The 24,332-nt window shown below is 34.0% G+C and overlaps 1 protein-coding gene across 10 annotated transcripts in view; it reads left to right on the forward strand.

The window, feature by feature from the left end:
* DOCK7 (dedicator of cytokinesis 7) overlaps window positions 1–24,332 on the forward strand; it is a 185,012-nt gene that overhangs the window by 29,704 nt on the left and 130,976 nt on the right. For all 10 annotated transcript variants that reach the window (XR_013993811.1, XM_081056499.1, XM_081056491.1 and 7 more), the window contains exons 5-12: window positions 1,880–2,009; window positions 2,097–2,309; window positions 2,658–2,743; window positions 8,928–8,994; window positions 10,073–10,222; window positions 13,580–13,660; window positions 15,744–15,909; window positions 23,659–23,801. Coding sequence is in view for 9 of the 10 variants with exons in the window: in XM_081056499.1 (XP_080912625.1) it covers window positions 1,880–2,009; window positions 2,097–2,309; window positions 2,658–2,743; window positions 8,928–8,994; window positions 10,073–10,222; window positions 13,580–13,660; window positions 15,744–15,909; window positions 23,659–23,801 (1,036 nt within the window). In the remaining variant the exon portion in view is untranslated. The remainder of the gene's footprint in view (window positions 1–1,879; window positions 2,010–2,096; window positions 2,310–2,657; window positions 2,744–8,927; window positions 8,995–10,072; window positions 10,223–13,579; window positions 13,661–15,743; window positions 15,910–23,658; window positions 23,802–24,332) is intronic.

Below are 24,332 nucleotides of genomic sequence, written 5' to 3' on the forward strand. Positions count from 1 at the left end.
CACAGAGCAGGACCCATAACTACAAGTAATAATAATCTCAAAGAGATGTGAAAGGACCTGGTACTTGTTATCTTTGGAAATTAAAATTTTGTTCAATGAAAAAATATTAAAAATGCAGCTAATGAGCATAATTGCCATGGAGACACAACTGAAGAACGGAATAGTAAGCTTTAAGATGAAGCCACAAATTTTTCCGTAATTCAGCACAAAAGGAGAAAGGGACAGTATTTGGTTTATTCATTCAACACATACCTACTGAGAGTCTAGTATGTGCTAGGCACTATACTAAGCAGTGGTGCTACAGCAATCAACAAAACTGACTCTCTGCCCTCATGGAGCTTACATTCCAGTTGGGGATGAGGGCAATAGACAATAAACCAACACAGATAAAGATATACAGGATATGGTGGAGGTATGTCTTGTGGAGAGAAAAAGTAGGGTGAGGGGAATAGGGAGAGCCAAGAAGAGGAGCAAATTTTTCTACTTTATATAATCAGAAGAGGCCTTACTGATAAGATTAATTTGAGCAAAGAGCTGAAGGAAGTAAGAGAGTGAGCCCTTACGGTGTGTAAAGGAAGAGTGTGTTAAGTAGAGAGAACAGTGTATGCAAAGGCTCCATGTTGGAAACACGCTAGGAATGTTTAAAGAATAGCAAAGAGGCCAGTGTGTCTGGAACAAAATAAATGAGGGTGAGAATGCCAAGATAGGAGGTCATAGAAATGGTAGTGTGGGTGGAGTTGGGTGAGTAATCATGTAGAGTAATCATGTTGATCATGAATCATGTCATTCTTCTTAGCTCTCTTCAAGTTCATATTGTCAGTTTTTTAGGACATAAAGGAGGCAGAATGCAACACTATTCTGGTTTATTAGAGCAGCTTAGACACGCAACTTCACACATTGAGGTACTTTAAACATTTCGTGAAAGATGTAAACATCTGCTTCGGAATAATACCTTTCATGTTACTATATGGAGTATCTTTAGTTTTTCCAGAGAAAAATGCTGTCTTTTATTTTGTGATTATGCTGTGATGAGAGCATCATGTAGCTTCTATTAATTTTAGCAACAAGACAGGATTTATGAAAGATTCATAACAAATGGGATCCTTTACTGTTTGATAAATTGACAAGAACCATGTCGTTCTTTGGGACTCATAATTGTTTTTTGCTTTAATGAAAATATTTCTCTGTTTGACTATATGAGGTGTGGAACAGTAATTGCTCTTGGATGTTTGTGTCTATTGTTCTGGATATTGGGTTGTTCGGAAGCAAGGTTACATTAATTTGAGAGTTCTTCTTAGCCTACTATATATATTATATAGCAATGTACGTTAATTACGTAATATTTGTACACAGTGAGGTAGATCCTGCCATTTATCATTTTAAAAGACTGGAGCTTTAGGTTGTTTAAGATTTTTGGTATATAATGAGATAGAGCAAAAATATTTTGGCTTTTTGAAATTTTTAGATTTGATGCTTGATATATTCTTTTGCCTTTTAAAAATTTATATTATTATGAATGTAGTATACTCGTGTATCTTCTACTCGTTCTGTTCTTTAACTTGGCTTCCATCTTTTCTTTTTACTGGACAATTTTCTGAATTGAAAGTGCAATTTTAAATTATATACACATGGTTGTCATGAAAAGAAAGAATATGATTTACTTCTGGAAACTCGAAATCTGCTCTCTAGCTGGATTAAGGGAACTTTGAATGGAAGTTTTCTTAAACCTGGTTAAATGTTTAACACACTCAAAACTGCTGGAGTATATCTTTATTGTGTAAAGAAATAATGCAGAGAACAGTTGACTTATTATATAATGATGATGAAAAAGAAAAATTTTCAAGAATTGATAGTTATTTAACTGTTTTGTTTTTAATAGATATCATAAACTGGGAACAGGATTTAATCCCAATACGTTAGATAAGCAGAAAGAAAGGCAAAAAGGTTTGCCAAAGCAGGTCTTTGAATCTGATGAAGCTCCAGATGGCAGCAACTACCAGGATGAGCAAGTAATACTTTTATTTTTAAACGACTATAAGAAGTGATTTAAAATAGCTTATGTTTTATTTGTTAATTTTTAATGTTTTGCGTGATAGGATGATCTTAAAAGACGTTCAATGTCAATAGACGATACTCCAAGGGGTAGCTGGGCCTGCAGTATTTTTGACTTGAAAAATTCACTTCCGGATGCTCTGCTTCCCAATTTACTTGATCGAACTCCAAATGAAGAAATTGACCGTCAGAATGACGAGCAAAGGAAATCAAACCGTCACAAGGAACTCTTCGGTTTGCATCCTTCACCAGATGAGGTACCTATGTTTGGATATAAAGAAGCAAATACTTAAACTGCTTTTATTAGGAGTGTAAATTGTATATAGTATTATAATGGAGGGAATAAAACAACTGAAACTTAGCTCTCATTTTTGTAAATGAAATATACTTTTTATCCTAGTGAATTTTTTATTTGTAATGAGTAACTTCTGTGAATTGAGCACACGTATGATCTAATGACTTGTTTTAGAATAACTGGGTCATTCTTTTCTGGGTTAAATCGTGAAGACTGAAAGTATTCGATTAATAAAATAAATTCTTAAAAAATTGTAAAGGATTGACATATGATAAGCACATTCATTTTGGTGTTGCTTGTCAATTTGTAGGAGGAACCAATAGAACGACTTAGTGTTCCTGAGGTGCCCAAAGAACATTTTGGTCAAAGACTTCTTGTAAAATGTTTATCACTCAAGTGAGTATTTTGTTTACTATATCCTTTTGTTTACTGTGTTCCTTGAGAAGAATTGTTCTTCTAAAGCTGAGCTTTAGAGCATTTTTGGCTCACAGGTGAAAATGACTCTTAGCCACAGCTATACAGTTAGTCTCAGAACTTGAAAAAACATTCACTGACGCAATACATTTTTGGAGTATTACCAGACACTGTTCTTGGCTTGGGGAACATAAAGACAAAGTACTATCTTTTTCTTTAAAGAGTTGATAGCGCATTTGTTATATGGTAGGCTTTGTGTGTTTTTTTGAAGATTTTAGAGTATATATATTTTTCCTTCTTTAAAAAAGTTAAATGACTTCTGACGTAACATCGTTGAAGTGATTGATGTATCTTACATTTATATTTATATTCTGCTTCACAAAGTGCTTTCTCTTATTTTGTTTTATGCTGTCTTCAGAGTTATTCCATAAGATATATATTCTTCATTTTACAAATGAGGAAACCAGGGTTCAAAGCGTTAGCAGAGGTTAACTGACATGCTCATTGTTATGCAACCAGTAACTGAAAAACAAACTTTATGCTCTTTTCATTCTGTCTTGTTAATATTATTAGTTAATTATTAGTTCTGACTTAAGAAAAAAGAGGTGTCAATTCATAGAGCTTTCTAAAAGAAGCGACTCATAGGGACAGACCGCTTCTATATATATAGATAACCTGGGTAATTTTCTTCCTTTGAAAGCTAAGATTTTATATATTTAAGTAGATTTATCTAGAAACCTGTTAGATTTAGTGCATTGAGTCTTTTGAATATCTGGATACCTGACTTATAACCTTTTTTCTTTGACAACTTTATTATAATATAATTTACATGTCATACAATTAACCCTTTTAAAGTGTACAAGTCAGTGGGTTTAGTATATTCACAGAGTCGTGCAACTATCACTATCTAATTCCAGGACATATTCATCATCCTGGAAAGAAACTTAATACCAATTAATAGTCTGCCCAGGGTTCCATAACAAAATACCATATACTGGGTGGCTTAAACAACAGAAATTTATTTCCTTATAGTTCTGGAGACTGGAAGTTGAAAGTCAAGGTGCTGGTAGGATTGGTTTCTGGTGAGGCTCTCCTCCTGGCTTGCAGATGGCCACCTTCTTGCTGTGCCCTCACAAGGCCTTTCCTTTGTTCCTGCATGAAGAGAGAGAGGTCTCTGTTACCTCTGCCTCTTTTTATAAAGACACCAGTCCTATTAGATTAGGGTCTTACCCTTCTGATCTCATTTAACCTTACTTACCTCCTTAAAGGCCCTATCTCTAAATATAGTCATATTGGGAGTTAAGGCTTCAACATATGAATTTGGGCGCAAGGGGAGCAATTCAGTTTATACCAATACCAATTAGCAATCAGTCCCTATTCTCTCTGTCCCTGGCAACCACTAATTTGCTTTCTGTTTCTACGAATTTGTCTGTTTTGCATAATTTATATAAATGGAATTATATGTAGCCCTTTGTGTCTGGCTTCTTTCAGATAGCATGTTTTTAAGATTCATCTGTGTTACGGCATGTAATAGTATTTCATTCCTTTATATGGTTGAATAGTATTCCAGTGTGTATATACCACATTTTGTTTATCTATTCATCAGTTGTGAACATTTGGTTTGTTTCCACTTTTTAAGCTGTTATGAATTATGTTGCCAGGATATTTACATACAAGTTTGTTTGTTTGTTTGTTTGTTTTTTTGGTATGGGCATATGTTTCATTTCACTTGGGTATATACCTAGGATTGGAGTAGTGGTTGATATGGTAACTCCATGTGTAAAATTTGGAGGAACTCCCAGACTGTTTTCCAAAGCAGCTGTGTAATTTTACATTCCCACCAGCAAGTACACATTCTCGCCAGCACTTTTTATTGTCTGTCTTTTTGATCATAGCCACCGTATTGGATATAATGTGAGGTGATATCTCATTGTGGTTTTAATTACGATTTTGACAAATAAAGTTACAAGTTTATTGTTTCTCCCTTAGAGAAATAAAATATAGAATGATTATTCACATCACTCTATGTTCTTTAGCATTAGTTTGATCAGCTCTTATTAAAAATTCTGAACTAAGAATTTTATATATATATGTACATATATATGTATGATTTATTTATGGTAAGAAATATCTAGGCTTAGGGTAAGAATGAACTTGTTCACATTTAAATTCAGAAAGCGTCAGAAATAATAGATTTATTTTAGTCAATTGTAGAGACTGATAATTTTTGAAAATATTTTCTTTTACATTTTCTTCACCAAGAATAACCTTCCTTTATCCGGTATGAGGAAATTGTTTCTAATGTTAAGAAGACTATTCGTTTAGACATTCAGGGAAACCACACCCAGGCATGGTCATGTAGTGGGGAGGAAACTTTCCTCTACCCTAAAGATTCTTTTGGCTGGTCTAATAATTGAATATACATGAGACAGATTAGCAAGAGAAAATAACCAAATTTCATATACATACATACAAATTTAATGTACATGCATATGGGAACCCCACATACATGAGAGAGTCAGAGACCCCACATACACTAGAAGTTCAGAGTTAGAAACGGGGGTTTGTGTTATAGAAAACATTCTGAGTTAAGGATGAGGTAATGCATCTTGGGGGCTTCAAAGGGTTTTTGAATGATGATATAAGAAGAGCAGATGTTTAGTAAATAGAAGTTTGTCCTGCCCTGTAGATAGGTCAAAAGAGGTTATCTCTGATAATCTCTTATGGGCATGACCCCTAATTCAAGTTCTAGGTAGTTCAGGGAAGGGCAGAAGTTTCTCTGGTGCAAGAGGCTTACGTTGCCTTTAGCTCAAAACAATCCACATACCACAGAGGCACATCTTGAGGTGAGTCTTCTGAACCCCCACAGTTAGCTGATAGAAAACTAAGAATTTCTTGGAAGCCTAGAAATACTAAGAAATGATTCCACAGGGATAAGTATTCTGTAGCTAATTTTTACATTAGGGATGTTACCCGTGCCTGGCTTTAATGTAGTCACAAGGGAAAGAACTTGGTACTCAAGCAGGATGGAAACAGATTCTTCTATAAGTGTCTAACACCAGTTTCATAGGAGTAATTTTTTCAGTTGTAATAAATATTTGTCTGTTACAACTTTGGCTCTAGTGGGGTGAAAGTCAGCTAGGAAAAAGGAAAAACAAAACTCGTCTAAAGAAGACAAAAGCGACAAAACTCGTCTAGGAATTCATAAGCATAAGCCGGCACATACTGTGTGGCTCAAATACCTCCAAGGCAAAAATTTACTTTCAAGTAGTTCCAGATTTGTAGTGATATTATTATCAGACAAAATTGACTTTAAGTCATATTAGAGGGTCAACACACTGAGAAAATGTTCAAAACTATTATTACAATTGTGTATTAGCAAATGTGTAATAGCACACTCCACTAGATAAAAAAAGAACCTAAAAAAAATGGACCAATATTTTTTCAGTAATGTTTTTTTTGGTAGGCCTTTGGATGATTCAAAATTGCTTTTCTTTGATGTTTTGTATATTCTCAACATTTTAATAAATGAGCACTTACAGTGAAGAAAGATATCTTTCCTACAGTTTAGTAACCACTGAGTATCTGTGGCTCAAATAGCATTTCTTGACAAACTCAGGTATACATGTGTTTGGTGGGATGGGGTAATATGGTATGCTTTTCCCCTGAAGTTTCTATCTCAAATTGTAGACTAAATACATGAGGAATATACATTTTAAAAGAGAAAGTAAAACAAAACCATATACACAACCTTGGCAGTCCCTCTGTATAATGGAAGAGCCTCTTGAAACAACAACAAAAAAACTCAAATGATGTACCTGACTTAAAAAATTCTTTTCATGCATTATATAACCTTTCTTAATGTGGAGCACACTAGCATTGTGTTAGTTTCTTCAGATTGTTTTCTCCAGATTTCCAAACTTTTTTCATCATGCCAATGGTGTAGATCTTTAAATACTGTCCAAGAATATAGAGAAAGTTACACAGAAATTTTATGGTGCTAAATTACAAATTGGGATATTAATTTTCTGAATTGCAATAAACATTTCTCTTACCTTTCCATTTTTGCTTATTTCCAGCTGAATGTAAAATTTATATGAAAATGCACAGGGCTAAAAGGAGGCAGGACAGTTTTGATGAGCTTTACAAAAACAACCAGATATCAAGACTAAGTATGAATCTACATAATTAAGACTGTAGTATTGGTATACAATTAGACAAATAGACCAATGGAATAGAGCTAGAAATAGACATACATGTTTATGGATTTTTGATTTATAATAGAAGTGGCACTATAGACAGTGGGGAAAGAGTAATCTTTTCAATAAGTTGGCAGGACAGTTCAATATGTTACTGTCTGTGTCTGTTTATCTCTCTCTGTCTCTCCCTGTCTCTCCCCCTTTTTCCTTCCTCACTTTCTCTTTCTGTCTACCTTTCTCCCCCCTGCCACTCTCTCTGCTATACGGAGGGAGAAGATATTTTGAACACATCTACTTTACAAAGTGCTCATATCCAGAATACATAAAGAAGTATAAAATGATGAGAAAAGTCAAACAATATATAGAAAAGTAGGCCAAAAGAGGATATCCAGATGGTTATTAAACATAGGAAAAGATGCATATTAAAAATCCAGTGTTACATCACTTACCCACTGGAGTGGGTCAAGAAAGACTGACAAATCAAAATGACCAACATTCAGTGTTAACAGGATACAGAGTGGAGGCTGACCCACGTAGATCCCTGTTCTTTTGTCTTCTGGTTGGGTTTTGCTAAGAGAGGCATCAGCAGGAAGTCAGAGGGTAGAAGAGAAGGAGATCGGGTTGGGGTATTTACTTTCCCTAACTCATTTCCTGCTAGGTCACGCTGATTGGTTGCCTCTCTGTCCCCAGGGTCATAGTTTCTGTGAAGGGCCCTTTATACATCTATTCTTTCTTAGTTTTGGTTACTACTTCCACATTCTTCTTTACGTCAAGGCTTGGTAATGACTCCCTACTGTTGCTATCCCCAGGGAACTGCACTCTGTAGTTTTCCCTAAATTCTGTCCAAATCTTTGTAAAGGGCCTTTGATTAAACTCTTAACCCAATGAAAATACATTGTTTGTCTTCTGCAAGACTTTGATTGCTACTCGTGATACAAAAATGAGCACGATGGACATTTTTGTCTGGTTAATTCTTTGTTGTTGGGATTCTTCTATACAATGTAAAGTGATTAGCCACATCCCTGGCCTCTAATGCTCCAGTAATACTCCTGCACTAATAATAACCCAAAACATCTCCAGACATTGCCAAAATTGTCTTTGGTTGAGAACCAGGGCTCTAGAGTTTTAGTTAACCTCACATTACATGCTGTTTCGTTCAGGAAATGTTTACTGAATATTTACTAAATGTAACGCATTGTTCGTGGAAGTGAATTAGACATCTCAATTTATGCATGTTATAAAACAATTTTGTGTATTTATATAATGAAAATTACTATGCCAGTATTTAAAATGATGATGAGATTAATATTTATGACATGGAACTATATCCATAAAATATTAAGTTAAAAACAGATTACAAAGAAAAAAAGGCAACGAAAAAAGCGGACAACAAAATATGTATACAGTGACATTCTTTTTTTAAAAGTCATCAATTTAATAAGTACATTTATACATAGAGAAAAGTGTGGATGGAACTGCATTGAACTGTAAATTATGGTTCTCTCCATGTGATGGAATTTTGGATGCTCCTATTCTGAATTTTTTTATGTATTTCCTAAGTTGTTTTTACATTGATATGATTTATAATCTGAAAAATAAAATATTGAGTCTTTACTTTCAAAGTTTATTTAAAATCTAACATATTCATACATAAATAACAAAATTATATGTTAGAAAGTGATTAGTGCCACAAAATGGACTTATAATGCCATGAGCTTTGAGGCTGTTTGAGATTACTTGTAGCTGGAGAAATTAAGATGGATTACCTAGAGAGGTAATGGTTGATATAGATTGTGAAGGATATTCTCAGAAAAGTATGTTTCAGGAAGAAGGAGTACCATAGATGGTGTAGCAGAGATGTAGAAAAGTATAAGATATTGAGATAATTTATTTTAGAATGAGAATTTCTCTCCAATTATATATTTTATATTTATTTTTAAACTACTTCACCTTTTTTCATCCTAAAGGTTTGAGATTGAAATTGAACCGATTTTTGCAAGTTTGGCTTTATACGATGTCAAGGAAAAGAAAAAGGTAAGGTTGTATAATTTAAATGTGGATTTTTGGCATAATCGTAGGTTTCAGAAACCCAATTTTAAGTTGTTTTAAAGGATAAATAATGATTTTTTGAGAATTATTAAACATGGATGTTTTAAAAGGAAAATAGAAATTTATTGATTTGTTAAATATTTTCTTACTGTGAAATAGTTTAGTTGATACCTAGTTTTTATGTCATTGAAAGAGTTTTATGTCATTGAAAGAGTTCCAGAGGCAACTTTCTTTTAATTTAAAAAGTAGAAAAGATAAATACAAGAAAAGCATTTTAGGCAATATATAAAAGATAAGAATGATGATGACAGTGAATTTTTGTTGACATAATTTTCAAATTCTAACTAGATAAAAGATCCTTTATGTAGAATTTAAATATTCTGTCTTAAATACTGATCTTAGTTTTATCATCATACTTTACATAAGGCTATCTCATACACATTTCTTAATTTAATGTTCTAAGCCTAAGGTGTAGTAGAAACTTGAAGTACCGTCAGTGACTACTGTTGTCAACATGTCATGTTTTTTTTGTAATGGAACTCTGCTCTAGAAGTTTTGAAAAACTGCTGAGATATTATTCCTATAATGTGTGTTTTTTTTTTTAGTTTCAGGTGCACAAGACAAAGTAATACTTAGATGTTTATCATTTATATCCCTCACACTGTGTGAACCTCCCTACCCCCATCCACTATCCCTCTGACATCGCACAGAGCCATTACATTTCCACTGTCTTTATTCCTAATGCTGTCCTATAATGTTTTAAAGACTTAATTTGGGGCAATTCATCTCATGATAATTTCTTTGTAGACTTCATTTAAGCTTATATTTCTAATCAAAAGAGTTTGAGATATACTTCTTTAGCATGTTTATCATATTATGTTTCTCACATTGTATATTTCTTTTGCTTTGATTTAGACATGTAAAGATTGGTCAGTTATAAACCATATGTTATAGTATAATGTTTTAATATCTGTAATATTTTAAGATTGGGTATGTATGATTTTTGTGAGTTTTTATAAAAATGTACAGATTTAAAATTTTAATATGTGATTGCATTTTTTAGATTTCAGAAAACTTTTATTTTGACCTTAATTCTGAGCAGATGAAAGGATTGTTACGTCCACATGTACCACCTGCTGCTATTACCACCCTGGCAAGATCAGCAATTTTTTCTATTACTTATCCTTCTCAAGATGTTTTTCTTGTAATAAAGGTGAGAATAATGTTAAATGTATTTATTTATGTAGTGTCTGTATACTTGTCTCTCTATCAATATTGCAAGCGTTTTAAGGGCGAAGATTTTACCTTTACTTATTTTTTTCATCTTAATATTCCTTAAGACAATATTGGATATACACTATAGGTGTTACCAAAGTTTGTCTTGAGTGGGGTTTACGTTAGTCAGGGTTCTCTATAGAAATAAATAAATAGGAAGGAGAGAGAGAGAGAGATTGACTCGTGATTGTGGGGGCTGGCAAATCTGAAATCTACAGTGCAGGCTGGCAGGCTGGAAATTCAAGTAAGAGTTGATGTTTTGTAGTAGTTTTGAGTTTGAATTCCACAGGGCAGCATACTGGAAACTCAGGCAAGGTTTCTATGTTAAACAGCAACATCTAATCTGGTATTTGATCAAACAACTGGGCATTGTAGCCTAGCCAGATTGACATAAAATTAACCAACCCGGGAACTATACTATAATTTTTCATACTCAGTTCCTAAATGATATCAATACTAAAATCTAAATCATTGAGGTTATGGAGCATTATGATTTGACTGTCAGCCAATTAAAAATAAGGATCATAAATGCTAAAATTTGAATATTACTAAGCTACATAGCTAGGGTAACTTAAAGGTTAATTTATCTTAAACTGACTTTGACTTAAGAGTAGCCCAGAATTCCTTAATTATTTTATCTTTATTTATATAAACTTACCATAAAAAGGTAATGAATTTTATAATAAGGTTATTAAGGGGATTGTCATGAAATGAATCCTATTTACCCTCAGGAATAATGTCCTAATTTGTGGACGTATTCCTATGAATGCAGGTTAAAATAAACCTTAGTTAAAACCGTGAACAGTCCTACCAAGCAAAGAGTTAGTAGCAGTGGTCTTCAGAAACTCATTTAAAGAATAAAGTTCTAGATATTAATACAATCGACAGCTATAGTAAACAGTTATTTTGCATGGGAAAATACTGAGTTTTCATAAAATAGAATATATTTGAGGGAATGAGCTGGAAAGATAGAGATAATGGTTGGAATATGGCTGCTTAAAATTAGATTAGTGACAAGATTTGGTTGTCATAGGAATGAAAGGTTAAGGATTAAGAATAAGGAATGTTGAATGTAAACGTTCGTTCAGTATAAATGCATAGGGAGATAAATCATGGCACATTCATATAATGGGATACTATGGCAATTAAAACCACAATTTGAAGAATTTTTAATGATAATCAAAATTTGTGATGTAATGTGAAAAATCTGGAATAAAACTCTGGAATAAATATACCATCTGGAATAAATATACCATCTGATCCCAGTTATGTACAATATATATATACACACACCTACACACACATAAGTATATGTACGACGTTGGACAATTAAGTTCGCGAACTCATCCTGAAAAAAGTGCTACATAACTCATTGCTACATATCACTACGATCACGTTTGAAGTTCTCCCCTTGGTAAGTTATACACCAATGCCAGCGCCACTCCACCCTTCAAAGCAATTTTAGAACTCTTTCTGGAATGGTCATCAGAGCTTTCATCGTATTACCCTTGATGTCCTGAATGTCATCTAAATGTCTTCCTTTCAATATTTCCTTTATCTTTGGGTAAAGAAAGAAGTAATTGGGGGCCAGATCAGGTGAGTAAGGAGGGTGTTCCAATACAGTTATTTGTTTACTGGCTAAAAACTCCCTCACAGACAGTGCTGTGTGAGCTGTTGCATTGTCGTGATGCAAGAGCCATGAATTGTTGGCGAAAAGTTTAGGTCGTCTAACTTTTTCATGCAGCCTTTTCAGCACTTCCAAATAGTTAACTTGGTTAACTGTTTGCCCAGTTAGTACAAATTCATAATGAATAATACCTCTGATATCATAAAGATTAGCAATATTGTTGCAACACATTCACAAACTTAATTGTCAGACCACCTATGATTTCTCTCATTCCAGAGGTTGCTTTTTCACCCTGTTGATTGTGTCCTGTGATGCCCAAAAGTTTTAAACTTTGATGCAGTCCAGTTTATCTATTTTAACTTTTGTAGCCTGTGCTTTTTTGGTGTCAAATCCAAGAAAACATTGCCAAATCCAATGTCATAAAGCTTTTCCTCTATTTTTTATTCTAAGAATTTATAGTTTTCGGTGTATGTTTAAGTCATTGATCCATTTTGAGTTAATTTTTGTACATAATATAAGGTACAGGTCTAACTTTATTTTTTTGCATTTGGATATTCTATTTTTTTTTTAAACACCGTTGTTGAAAAGACTCCATTGAATGAGCTTGGCACCCTTGTTGAAAATTATTTATATATATGAGAGTTTATTTCTGGGCTCTATTTCATTTAATTGATCTATATGTATCTTTATGTCAGTATTACACTGTTTTGATTATTGTAGCTTTGTGTTACATTTTGAAATCAGGAGGTATGAGTCTTCCAACTGTGTTCAGTTTTTTAAAAAAGTTTGTTTGACTGTTCAAGATTCTTTATGATTCCATACGAATTTTAAGATGAATTTTCTATTACTGAAAAAAATTGGGATTTTGAAAGGGATTACATTAAATCTATAGGTCGGATAGTACTGACATCTTAAGTATATTAACTCTTCCAATCTATGAATATAGGATGTCTTTCCATCCTTTTTGGTGTTTTCTTTCATATTTTTAACTTTTTTATAGTTTTCAGAATATAAATTTTTCACCTACTTGGTTAAGTGAATTCCTCAGTATTTTATTCTTTTTGATATTATTGTACATGGAATTGTTTTCTTAATTTCCTTTTCGAATTGCTCATTGTTAGTGTATACTGAGTTTTACGTGCTTTGTATCCTGCAACTTTATTGAATTCATTTATTAGTTCTAAAGGGTTTTTTTGTGGAATATTAGGGGTTTGTATATAAATACCATGTTTGTGAACAGATATAATTTTACTTCTTTCTTCTTAATTTGGATGTGTTTTATTTCTTTTTCTTGCTTAATTGCTCTGGTTCAGATTTCCAGTACTGTGTTGAATAGAATTGACAAAAGTGAGCATCTTTATTTTTTTCCTGACCATTTAGAAGAAGTTTTTACTCTTTCAGTGAATATGATATTAGCTGTGGGCTTTTCATATATAGCCCGTATATATGTTGAGGTAGCTTTCTTCTATTCCTAGTTTATCGAGTGCTTCTGTTATTGAATTTTGTCCAGTGCTTTTTTTGTGTTAATTGAGATGATCATGTGTTTGTTTTTCTGTCATTCTGTTAACATGTATTTCATTGATTCATTTTTATGTTGAATTGTCCTTGCGTTCCAGGCTGATTGCTTTTTTAAAGCTTAATCAATCTTTACTGTTTTGTCTTTGACAGCTAGAAAAAGTCCTGCAGCAAGGAGACATTGGAGAGTGTGCAGAACCATATATGATTTTCAAAGAAGCAGATGCCACCAAGGTAGAATGTCATGCCTCTCATTTCTCCCACTCTTGTATTCATTAGCAATCACTCCCCAGTCTTCCCAAATCCCTAAACCCAACCCTGAATAACCTCTCATCTCCCAGATTATAATTTGGGAGAATAATATACAAAGCATATTAAAGATTTTGCTACTAATTCATTTTTTCATTAACCTAATCACTTTCTAACTTTTTTCTTTATTTCCTTTGTCATTTAGCTTGTGTCATATGCTGTGTTATTCTTTAAACTCTCCCTCACCCCAAACTAATTCATTCTTTAAATTTTTTTTTCTTAGAGAGAAGTAAGTGAATTCAGTTTAATTTCTAAATAATTACATTTTTCCTATGTTTACAAAATAGTGATATTGACGGAACTTTTCTTAGCAAAATAAGTATTCTAGGCTTCTCTCTAGCTGCAGATAATTAAAGAATATGGTAAAAATAGAAAATACAATCTCCGTGTTGCCATCAAGTGACTAATTTCTAGACTTTGAATAAACTTATACAGCAAAAACGATCAACAATGGGTACTAAATTCCAGGAACCCTAAGTTAGCTACAAGAATTGCAGGTGATACTGGATCTTTGAACACATGATTTAATACTTGGAATAGCCAGGAAAGGTGTGCGTGAGCAGTATTAGACAAGTCACCAAAATCTAGAAAATATTTTGCTTTCTAATTTTCTGAGAATCAGAACAAGAACTAAGCCTTTTCTGCTCATGCAGGTAGATCTGAGCACATATTCTTCTCTGATCGCTGGCTATCTGATTGAAATCAGGGTTAAAGTATTCTGGCTTTCTCAGGTTGTCATATTTCAAATTAAATTTTCTGTTATATGGAGCTCACAGGTATAATAACTCTTATTCCACTCTTCTCTTACATATTTGCATAAGCTGATAAAATTAAGTACACTCTAGCTAGGCTCTTAAAGGAAAAACCCGTTTTTTGTTGTTTTTTTTGTTTTTGCTGTTTTATTTTTTATTTTTATTGGGGAATATTGGGCAACAGTGTATTTCTTCAGGGCCTCTCAACTCCAAGTCCAGTTGCCTTTTTCAATTTTTAGTTGCAGAGGGCGCAGCCCACCATCTCATTCGGGAATTAAACCAGCAACCCTGTTGTTGAGAGGTTGCACTCTAACCAACTGAGCCATCCGGCCGCCCCTCCGGAAGCTCAGCAGCAGCTCGTTATCTTCAGTCTAGTTGTGGAGGGCGCAGTTCACTGGGCCTATGTCGGAATCGAACCGGCAACCTTGTTGTTCAGAGCTCGCGCTCCAACCAACTGAGCCATTGGGCGCCCCAAGAAGAACCTATTTTGAAGTATAATAGATATAACAGTAAACAGAACTACCATTGAGCTAGCCTTTTGTCTTTTCTCAGCGCTAAGTCCTAAAGTAGGACACTGTCATTAGAGTATACCTCATCAACATACTGTATGGAAAGAGTAATATATTTGGTATAGGTTTTCACTGTTGGATCATTGATTGGCTATTGCAGGCCACTTTAGTGTGTGTTTCAGGAATAGCCTAAAATAAAAGTTGAGCCAGACTTAGGATGTCTTATAGACACCATTAATTTTTTTCCAGGGTTTAGTCCTTTTGTAATACTTCTTTTTTCTTCTTCTTCGTTTATTACAACTCTGGGCTAATTATCGGCCTATTTTTGACTCTCACTCCCATCTCATGATTGCCCTAAGTTATGGATTATTTCAATTTGGCACAACTGCTTCCATCTTTTTTAGAATATTAAAATTTAACAAGTCATAACTAGAACATGGTTATGTTTCCTTTCATAAAATAATACTTGCAATACATAAACATGTTTGACATTTTCTCTCTTTTCTTTTTTCTAAAGATGAGATAATCACAAAAATTTCAAAGATTTACTCTATACATACATTTATAGAGCAGGTTGAGGTTGTTCAGTGGTTAAGATAGCACACTGTTAATTGACCTCTGAAAGGTACAGATTGTTTTTTGCATCTTTTCTGAGAACTGAGACTTCTTAACCTATTTATTATGAAATAGCCTTTAATTCATCTTTTTTGAGCATAATCATATAATGTATAAAGTTTTGTTTTGCAGAATAAGGAAAAATTGGAGAAGCTGAAAAGTCAAGCTGATCAGTTTTGCCAAAGACTTGGGAAATATCGTATGCCCTTTGCTTGGACTGCGATCCATTTAATGAATATTGTTAGCAGTGCTGGGAGTTTGGAAAGAGATTCTACAGAGGTAGAAATAAGCACTGGAGGTAAGAGTGATTTTATGAAATATTTCTAAATGTATAATTTTTTTCTTTTTTCTTACATAGTCTTGTTTTATTTGTAGACTTTGCAATGTAATGAGACATAAAAAGGGTTTTCTTTTTTTACCTTGTTTTTTCTTTAACAGCTTTATTGAGATGTAATTTACATCATGTTTTGGTTTAGTCACAAGGTTCTACAACTGTCATCACAGTCTAATTGTGGAACACTTTCATAGTCATTAGCAGTTACTTTCTATTCTCCCCCAATCCCTAAACCCAACCCTAAACAACCTCTGATCTTCTTAGTCTGTATAGATTTGCCCGTGCCACAAATTTCGTATCGATAGAATTATACAATGTGTAGTCTCTTATGATTAGCTTCTTTCACTTGGTATATTGTTTTCAAGGTTTATCCATGTTGTAGCATGTACCAGTATTTCTTTTTTTTGCCAAATAATAGTCTACTGTATGAATATACCTCATTTTATTTATCCATTCATCAGCTGATGGACATTTGGGTTGTTTCACCTTTTTGGGTATTTTGAATAATGCTGCAGTGAACATTCATGTGCAAACTTTTCTGTGAGCATGTTTCATTTCTCTTGGGTGTATAGCTACAAATGAATTTACTGGGTCATATAATTCTATGTTTAACCTTTAGAAGAATTACCAGACTATTTTCCAATGTGGCTGCACCATTTAAAAATCCCACTAACCCTGTATGAAGTTTCCAATTTCTCCCTGTCTTTGTCAACTCTTTTGTTATCTGTCTTTAGATTATAGCTATCCTAGTGCAGGTGAAGTGGTATTTCACTGTGGTTTGGATTTGCCTTTTCCTGATAGCTAATGATATTGAGTATCATTTTGTGTAAGTTGGCTATTTGTACATCTTTGGAGAAACATGTAGTCATATTCTCTGCCCATTTTTTAATGGCTTTTTAAAAAATCTTACTCATTTGATTCTCATTTAAGTGGCTTTTTCATATTCTTATCATTGAGTTGAAAGAGTTCTTTATATATTCTGGGTACAAATCCACTATCTAAGAAAGGATTTGTAAATATTTTCTCCCAGTTTGTGGGTTGTACTTCTACCATCTTGATGGTATTATTTGCAGCACATAAGTTTTAAATTTTGATAAACTTCAATTTATCTGTTTTTTCTTTTGTTAGTTGTGCTTTTAGTGTTACATCCAAGAAAGCATTACCTAACCCAAGATGAAAGATTTACTTGTATGGTTTTATCTAAGAGTTTTATAGTTATAGATCTTACATTTAGGTATAATCCATTTTCAGTTAATTTTTGTACATGGTGAAAGGTAAGGATCCAACTTCATTGGACCCTTATTTTTATGAATATATCTAGTTGTTCCAATACCATATGTTGAAAAAACTATTCTTTCCCATTGAGTGGTCTTGGCATTCCTCTTGAAAAATCAGTTAATTATAGATATATGGGTTTATTTGGACTCTCACTTCTATTCCACTGATTTATATATATGTCTAAGCTTATGCTGCTGTTATACTGTCTTTGTTATTTTAGCTTTGCAGTAAGTTTTGAAATTGGGAAAAGTGGGTCCTCCAACATTTTTGTCCTTTTCAAAAATTGTTTTGACTACTTTGAATCCCTTATATTTTCACATGAAGTTTAGGATCAGCTGTCAATTTCTGTACAAAGGCAGCTGGAATTTTGAAAGGAATTGAATTGAATCTGTAGATCAATTTGGGAAGCCCTCTTAACGATACTGTCCTCCATTCTGTGAACAAGGAATGTTTTTTCATTTATTTAGAGCTTAGATTTTTTTCAACAGTGGTTTATAATTTTCAGTGCACGAGTCTTGCCTTTCTCTTGTTAAATGTATACCCAAGTGTTTTATCAGTTTTTGATGCTATTTTAAATGGAATTGTTTTCTTAATTTCATTTTCATTTCATTTCTAGTGTATAAAAATGCAATTGACTCTTAAATATTGATCTTGTACTTTGAAACCTTTTGAACATGTTTATTCCAATTGGTTTTATTTTCTGGATTCTTTAAATTTTCTGTATATAAAATCATGTCATCTGCAAATAAAAATAGGTTTACTTTTTGTTTTTTAATTTTTATTGGAGAATATTGGGAACAGTCTGTTTTTCCAGGACCCATCAGCTCCATGTCGTTGTCCTTCAATCTAGTTGTGGAGGGCGCAGCTCAGCTCCAAGTCCAGTTGCCATTTTCAATTTTAGTTGCAGAGGGCGCAGCCCACCATCCCATGCAGGAATTGAAAGGGCTTGAGAGCTCACGCTCTAACCAACTGAGCCATCCAGCCACCCTTCTGGAAGCTCAGCGGCAGCTTGCTGTCTTCAATCTAGTTGTGGAGGGCGCATCTCACTGGCCCATGTGGGAATCGAACCGGCAACTCTGTTGTTAAGAGCTTGCACTCTAACCAACTGAGTCAACCTGCCGCCCCGATAGGTTTACTTTGTACATTTGGGATCTAGATGTCTTTTATTTGTTTTCTAATTTTCTTGACTAGAACCTCCTGTAAAATATTAAATCGAAGTGGCAAGAGTGAATATCCTTGTCTTGTTCTTGACCTTAGGGGGCATATAGTCAGTCTTTATTTCACCATCGAATTTGACGTTTGCTGTAGGTTTTTCATAGATGTAATTTAGTAGGGTGAGGAAGTTCCCTTTTATTCCTAACTTTTTTAGTGTTTTTATTATGAAAAGGTATTGGCTTTTATCAAATGCTTTCTCTGCCTCTATTTAGATGATTTGTATGATTTTTGCATATTCTTTTAGTATGGTGTATTACATTAATTGATTGTTTGGATGTTAAACTAATCTTATATTTCTGGGATAAGTCCCACTTAGTCATAGTATATAATCTTTTTATATGTGTTGTTCGAGTCTGTTTCCTAGTATTTATTTAGTATTTTTTCTTTATTCATAAGAGATATTGGTCTGTAGTTTTCTTTCTTTGATGTCTCTGTCTAGTTTTGGTATCAGGGTAATACTGGCCTCATAAAATGAGTTGTGAATTGTTCCTTCTGTTTTCTGAAAGAGCTTGTGAAGGACTGGTATTTATTCTACTTTGAAAGTTTAGAAGAATTCACTAGTAGAGCTGTCTTGGCTTGTTGTTTTTCTTATGGTAAGTTTTTTCATTACTGATTAGATCTCTTATTTTAGATCTAGTCACATTTTCTCTTTCATCTTGAGTCATTTGTATAGTAATGTGTATCTTTCTAGAAATTTGTTCATTTTATGTAAATTTATCTAATTGTTATCTAACCGTTGATCTATAGTTAGTCATCATATTGCAATTTAATTCTTTTTCTCTCTACAGTCTGTAGTGATGGTCTCCTTTCCTTTCCTGATGTTAGTAACTTGAATCTTTTTTATTTTTTTCCTTCATCAGTTTAGCTAAAGTTTTAAAAATTTTATCTTTTTAAGAACCAGTTTTTGCTTTTGTTAATTTATTTCCTGTTGTTTTTCTGGTTTCTATTTCATTTATTTCCACTTAACTGTTCTCTTTTATTTTTGGTGTGTGTTCTTTCTGATGATTGCTTTGGGTTTAGTTTTCCTTTTCTAGTTTCTTAAGATATAAGGTTAAGTTACTGATTTGAGATGTCTTCTTTTTTTAATGTAGGCATTCATAGCTATAAATTTCCCTCTGAGCATTGCTTTAGTGATGTTCTATGTATTTTGGGTTGTTGGTTTTTCATTTTTATACACCTTAAATATTTTCTAATGTCTCTTGTTATTTCCTTTTTGACCCATTGGTTGTTTAATTTCCACATGATTATGAATTTCCCAGATTTTCTTCTGTTACTGATTTATCGTTTAATTTCACTGTACTTGTGGAATACAGTTTATATGATTTCAGTCTTTTCGAATTCATTTTGTTTTGTTTTGTGGTTAGTACAGGCACACCTCAGAGATCTTTCAGGTTCGGTTTTAGATTACTACAAATATCCCAATAAATACAGCAAGTCATACAAATTTTTTGGTTTCCCATGCATACAAAAGTTATGTTTACAGTGTACTGTTTTGTATTAAGTGTGCAATAGTATTATGTCTTTTAAAAAGTACATATCTTAATTAAAAAATACCTTATCGCTAAAAAATGCTAGCCATTATCTGAGCTTTCGGGGAGTCCTAATCTTTTGCTGGTGGAGGGTCTCGCCTCAGTGTTGATGGCTACTGATTGATCAGGATGGTGGTTGCTGAAGACTGGGGGACGGTGGCAATTTCTTAAAAATAAGACAGCAAGGAAATTTGCCGCATCAGTTAACTTTTCCTTTCAAGAATGATTTCTCTGTAACAGGCATGCTGTTTGATAGCATTTTGCCCACAGTAGAACTTCTTTCAAAACTGGAATCAGTGCTTTCAAACACTGCCACTGTTTTATCATTTAAGTTTATATAATGTTCTAAATCCTTTGTTATCATTTCGACAGTCTTCATAGCATCTTCATCAGGAGTAGATTCTATCTCAAGAAACTACTTTCTTTGCTCATCCATAAGAAGCAAACTTTCATCTGTTAAAGGTTTGTCATGAGATTGTGGCAATACAGTCACATCTTCAGGTTCCACTTCTTGTTCGAGTTATCTTGCTATTTCCACCACATCTGCAGTGACTTCCTCCATTTAAGTCTTCACCCGCTCAAAGTCATTCATGAGAGTTGGAGTCAACATTTCTAAAATCCTGTTAATATTGATATTTTGACCTTTTCCCATGAATCATGAATGTTCTTAATGGCATCTAGAATGGTGAATCATGTCCAGAAGGTTTTCAATTTACTTCACCCAGATTCATCAGAGGAATCACTAACTATGGTAGCTATAGCCTTATGAAATGTATTTCTTATTAAATAATAAGATTTGAAAGTCAAAATTGCCCCTTGAACCATGGGCAGAAGAACGGATGTTGTTAGCAGGCATGAAAACAACGTTAATCTCACTGTAGTTCTCCATCAGAACTCTTGGGTGACCAGGTGTATTGTCAACGACCAGTAATATTTTGAAAGGAATCTTTTTTTTCCTGAGCAGTAGGTCTTAACAGTGGGCTTAAAGTGTTCAGTAAACCATGTTGTAAACAGATGTGCTATCTAAGCTTTGTTCCATTTATAGAGCATAGGCTGAGCAAACTTAGCATAATTCCTAAGGGCTCTAAAGATTTTTCAGAATGGCAAATGAGCATTGGCTTCAGTTTAAAGTCACCAGCTGCATTAGCCCCTAACAAGATAGTCAGTATGTCTATTGAAGCTTTGAAACCAGGCATTGACTTATCTTCTCTAGCTATGAAAGTCCTAGATGGTATCTTCTTCCATAAGGCTGTTTTGTCTACACTGAAAATCTGTTGTTAGTGTATCCACCCTCATTAATTATCTTAGTTAGATCTTCTGGATAACTTGCGGCAGCTTCTGCACCAGCACTTGCTGCTTCACCTTGCACTGTTATGTTATGGCTTCTTTCCTTAAACCTATGAACCAACTTCTGCTAGCTGCAACTTCCTCAACTCTCTCAGGCTTCATATAATTGAAAATAGTTAGGGCCTTGCTCTGGGTTAGGTTTTGGTTTAAGGGAATGTTATGGCTGGTTTGATCTTTTATCTAGATTACTAAAACTTTCTCTGTATCAACAATAAGGCTGTTTCGCTTTCTTATCTTTTGTATGTTCACTGGAGTAGTTCTTTTAATTTCCTTCAAGAATTTTTCATTTGCATTCACAACTTGGCTGTTTGGTGCAAGAGACCTAGCTTTCAGCCTTTCTCAGCTTTCTACATACCTTCCTCACTAAGCTTAATCATTTCTAACTTTTGATTTAAAGTGAAAGATACGTGACTCTTCCTCTCACTTGAACACTTAGAGGCCATTGTAGGGTTATTAATTGGCCCAATTTTGATATTGTCGTGTCTCAGGGAATAGGGAGAACGAGGAGAAGAGAGACATGAGGGAGCAACTGGTCATTGGAGCAGTCAGAACACACAACATTATTAATTAAGTTTGCTGTCTTATATGGCCATGGTTTGTGTTGCCCCAAAACAATTATAACAGTGACATTAATGATCACTGATCACAGATCATAACAAATATAACAGTGAAAAAGTTTGAATTATTGTGAGAATTACCAAAATGACACAGAGACACGAAGTGAGCAAATGCTGTTGGAAAAATGGCACCAGTAGACTTGCTCAACGCAGGGTTGCCACAAACCTTCAATATGTGAAAAATGTAATATCTGCAATGTGCATTCAAGTGACGTATGCCTATACGAGGTGTGATCAAAAAATACAGTGAATGTTTAAATGAAAAAAATATTACAGTAAAAGACACATTGCCATTAATTCCCCTCAAAATACTCCCCCTCGCTTTGAATGCACTTATCCTATTGTTCTTGCCACTTTCTAAAGCAGTTCTGGAAGTCCTCTTTCGGGAGTGTCTTTAGTTTGCGCTGTCCCGGCTGCCTTAATGTCCTGAATCGATTCAAAACATTTTCCTTTCACGGTCATTTTGACTTTGGGGAAGAGCCAGAAGTCTCACGGTGCCAGATCTGGTGAATAAGGTGGATGGGGACACACCCTAATGTTTTTATGTGACAGAAATTTCCATACCAGAAGCAATGTGTGACTTGGAGCCTTTCCATTGTGATCAGAAAATACAGTGAATGCTGCTGCGGAGTGCCATCCAACAGAAAAGCAGGGATCTTCAATATGGGAAGTGGCGTGTCGAATATTAGTAACAGTGTGCGGCAAGTGTCAGCGTGTTCAGTGCAGTCAGTCGGGTGTGAGCTACAGTTGAGAGAAGGTTTTAAAGTGTGCCGTAAATCATCCTCCATCATGACAACGTTCTGTGTCACACATCGCTTCTGGTATATGGCAATTTCTGTCAAATAAAAACATCAGGGTGTGTCCTCATCCACCTGATTCACCAAATCTGGCACTATGTGACTTCTGACTTTTCCCCAAAGTCAAAATGATTCAGGACATCGAGGCAACCACGACTGCACAACTAAAGACACTCCCAAAAGAGGACTTCCAGAACTGCTTCAGAAAGTGGCAAGAGGGATGGGATAAGTGTGTTCGAAATGAGTGGGAATATTTTGAGGGGGATTAATGGCAATGTGTCTTTTACTGTAATAATTTTTTAAAATTTAAACATTCGCCATATTGTTTGATTACACCTCCTATATTAATCAGTCTTGGAGAATGTCCTGTGTGTGCTTGAGAAAAATGCGTCTTCTGCTTCTGCTTAGTGCAGTGTATTACAGATGTCTGTTAGGTCTAGTTTGTTTACAATTTTGTTTAATTCTTCTATTTCCTTTTTTATCTTCAGCTTAGTTCTATTGGTTTTGAATAGTAGGGTTATCTTTAAAGAGTTTGAATGCAAGTTATCTTAAAATTCTGTTTCAAACTCAAGTGCTAAGACTGAGAATATTTAGAAGAATTCGCTAGAGAAGTGCTAAATATTCAACATTGTGTTTAATATTTCCTAGTAAATACATAGTTCTTTATAGCTGCTCTTCATAGCTTATCTTTGGTCATATGCATAATCTTTGTGTGATATAGACTTATTTCACACTGGAGAAGGTTTTAAAAGAGAACTAGAAGATATTAGGTAGTGCTTTACTGAAATCTCTGGGAGTGAAATTTTTCTACTGTAATTAATATGTTGAATGGATAATTTTCAGCCTCAATTGAGTTTTTTCTGTTTGGAAAGCTCCTTTAAAACAAATTTTAAGTATTATAAAGATGAATACCTTTTTTTTCCTTGCTAGAACGAAAAGGGTCTTGGTCAGAGAGGAGGAATTCTAGTATTGTTGGTAGACGATCACTTGAAAGGACAACAAGTGGAGATGATGCTTGTAACTTGACCAGCTTTCGACCTGCTACGCTCACAGTGACCAATTTTTTTAAGCAGGTATTGTTCTGTCATGTAGGAATTGTAGGGGGCTATTTGTATGTAAATTTCTTTTGGTTTCAAAAAAAACGTAATTGTACATGCACATATAGTACATATACATGTAATAATTGTGATTTCAAGAAATTTAAAAAACAATAAAAATAAAAATAATGAAAAACATAAAAATAAGTTATATTTTACCGGTTGTTTCATCATTGTGTTTATTTAAATGTTGACATTTATGCATTAAAATCAATCCTCCACATCTATATCCTATTTCTTAATTGTAATATTTTAACTTTTCTTTAACATTGATGGCTATGAATCTTCTTAGAGTGGTTGTGTGGTTACATCTGTCCTTCTTACCCAAGCTTTTTTTTTATCTAACCCATCATACCCATAGAATATGGACTGGAACTTTCAGGTCCTAGTAGTATGTTTCTGTGCTAAATGCCATCGTTGTTTTTACAGGTGAATTTATACGTCCAAGAAGTTCTTAAACATATTTTTTGCAAATATGTTCCCTACACTTCAAATCATGAGTCAAGT

This window comes from Rhinolophus hipposideros (genome assembly GCF_964194185.1).
Source record: "Rhinolophus hipposideros genome assembly, chromosome: 8".
Taxonomy (NCBI): domain Eukaryota; kingdom Metazoa; phylum Chordata; class Mammalia; order Chiroptera; family Rhinolophidae; genus Rhinolophus; species Rhinolophus hipposideros.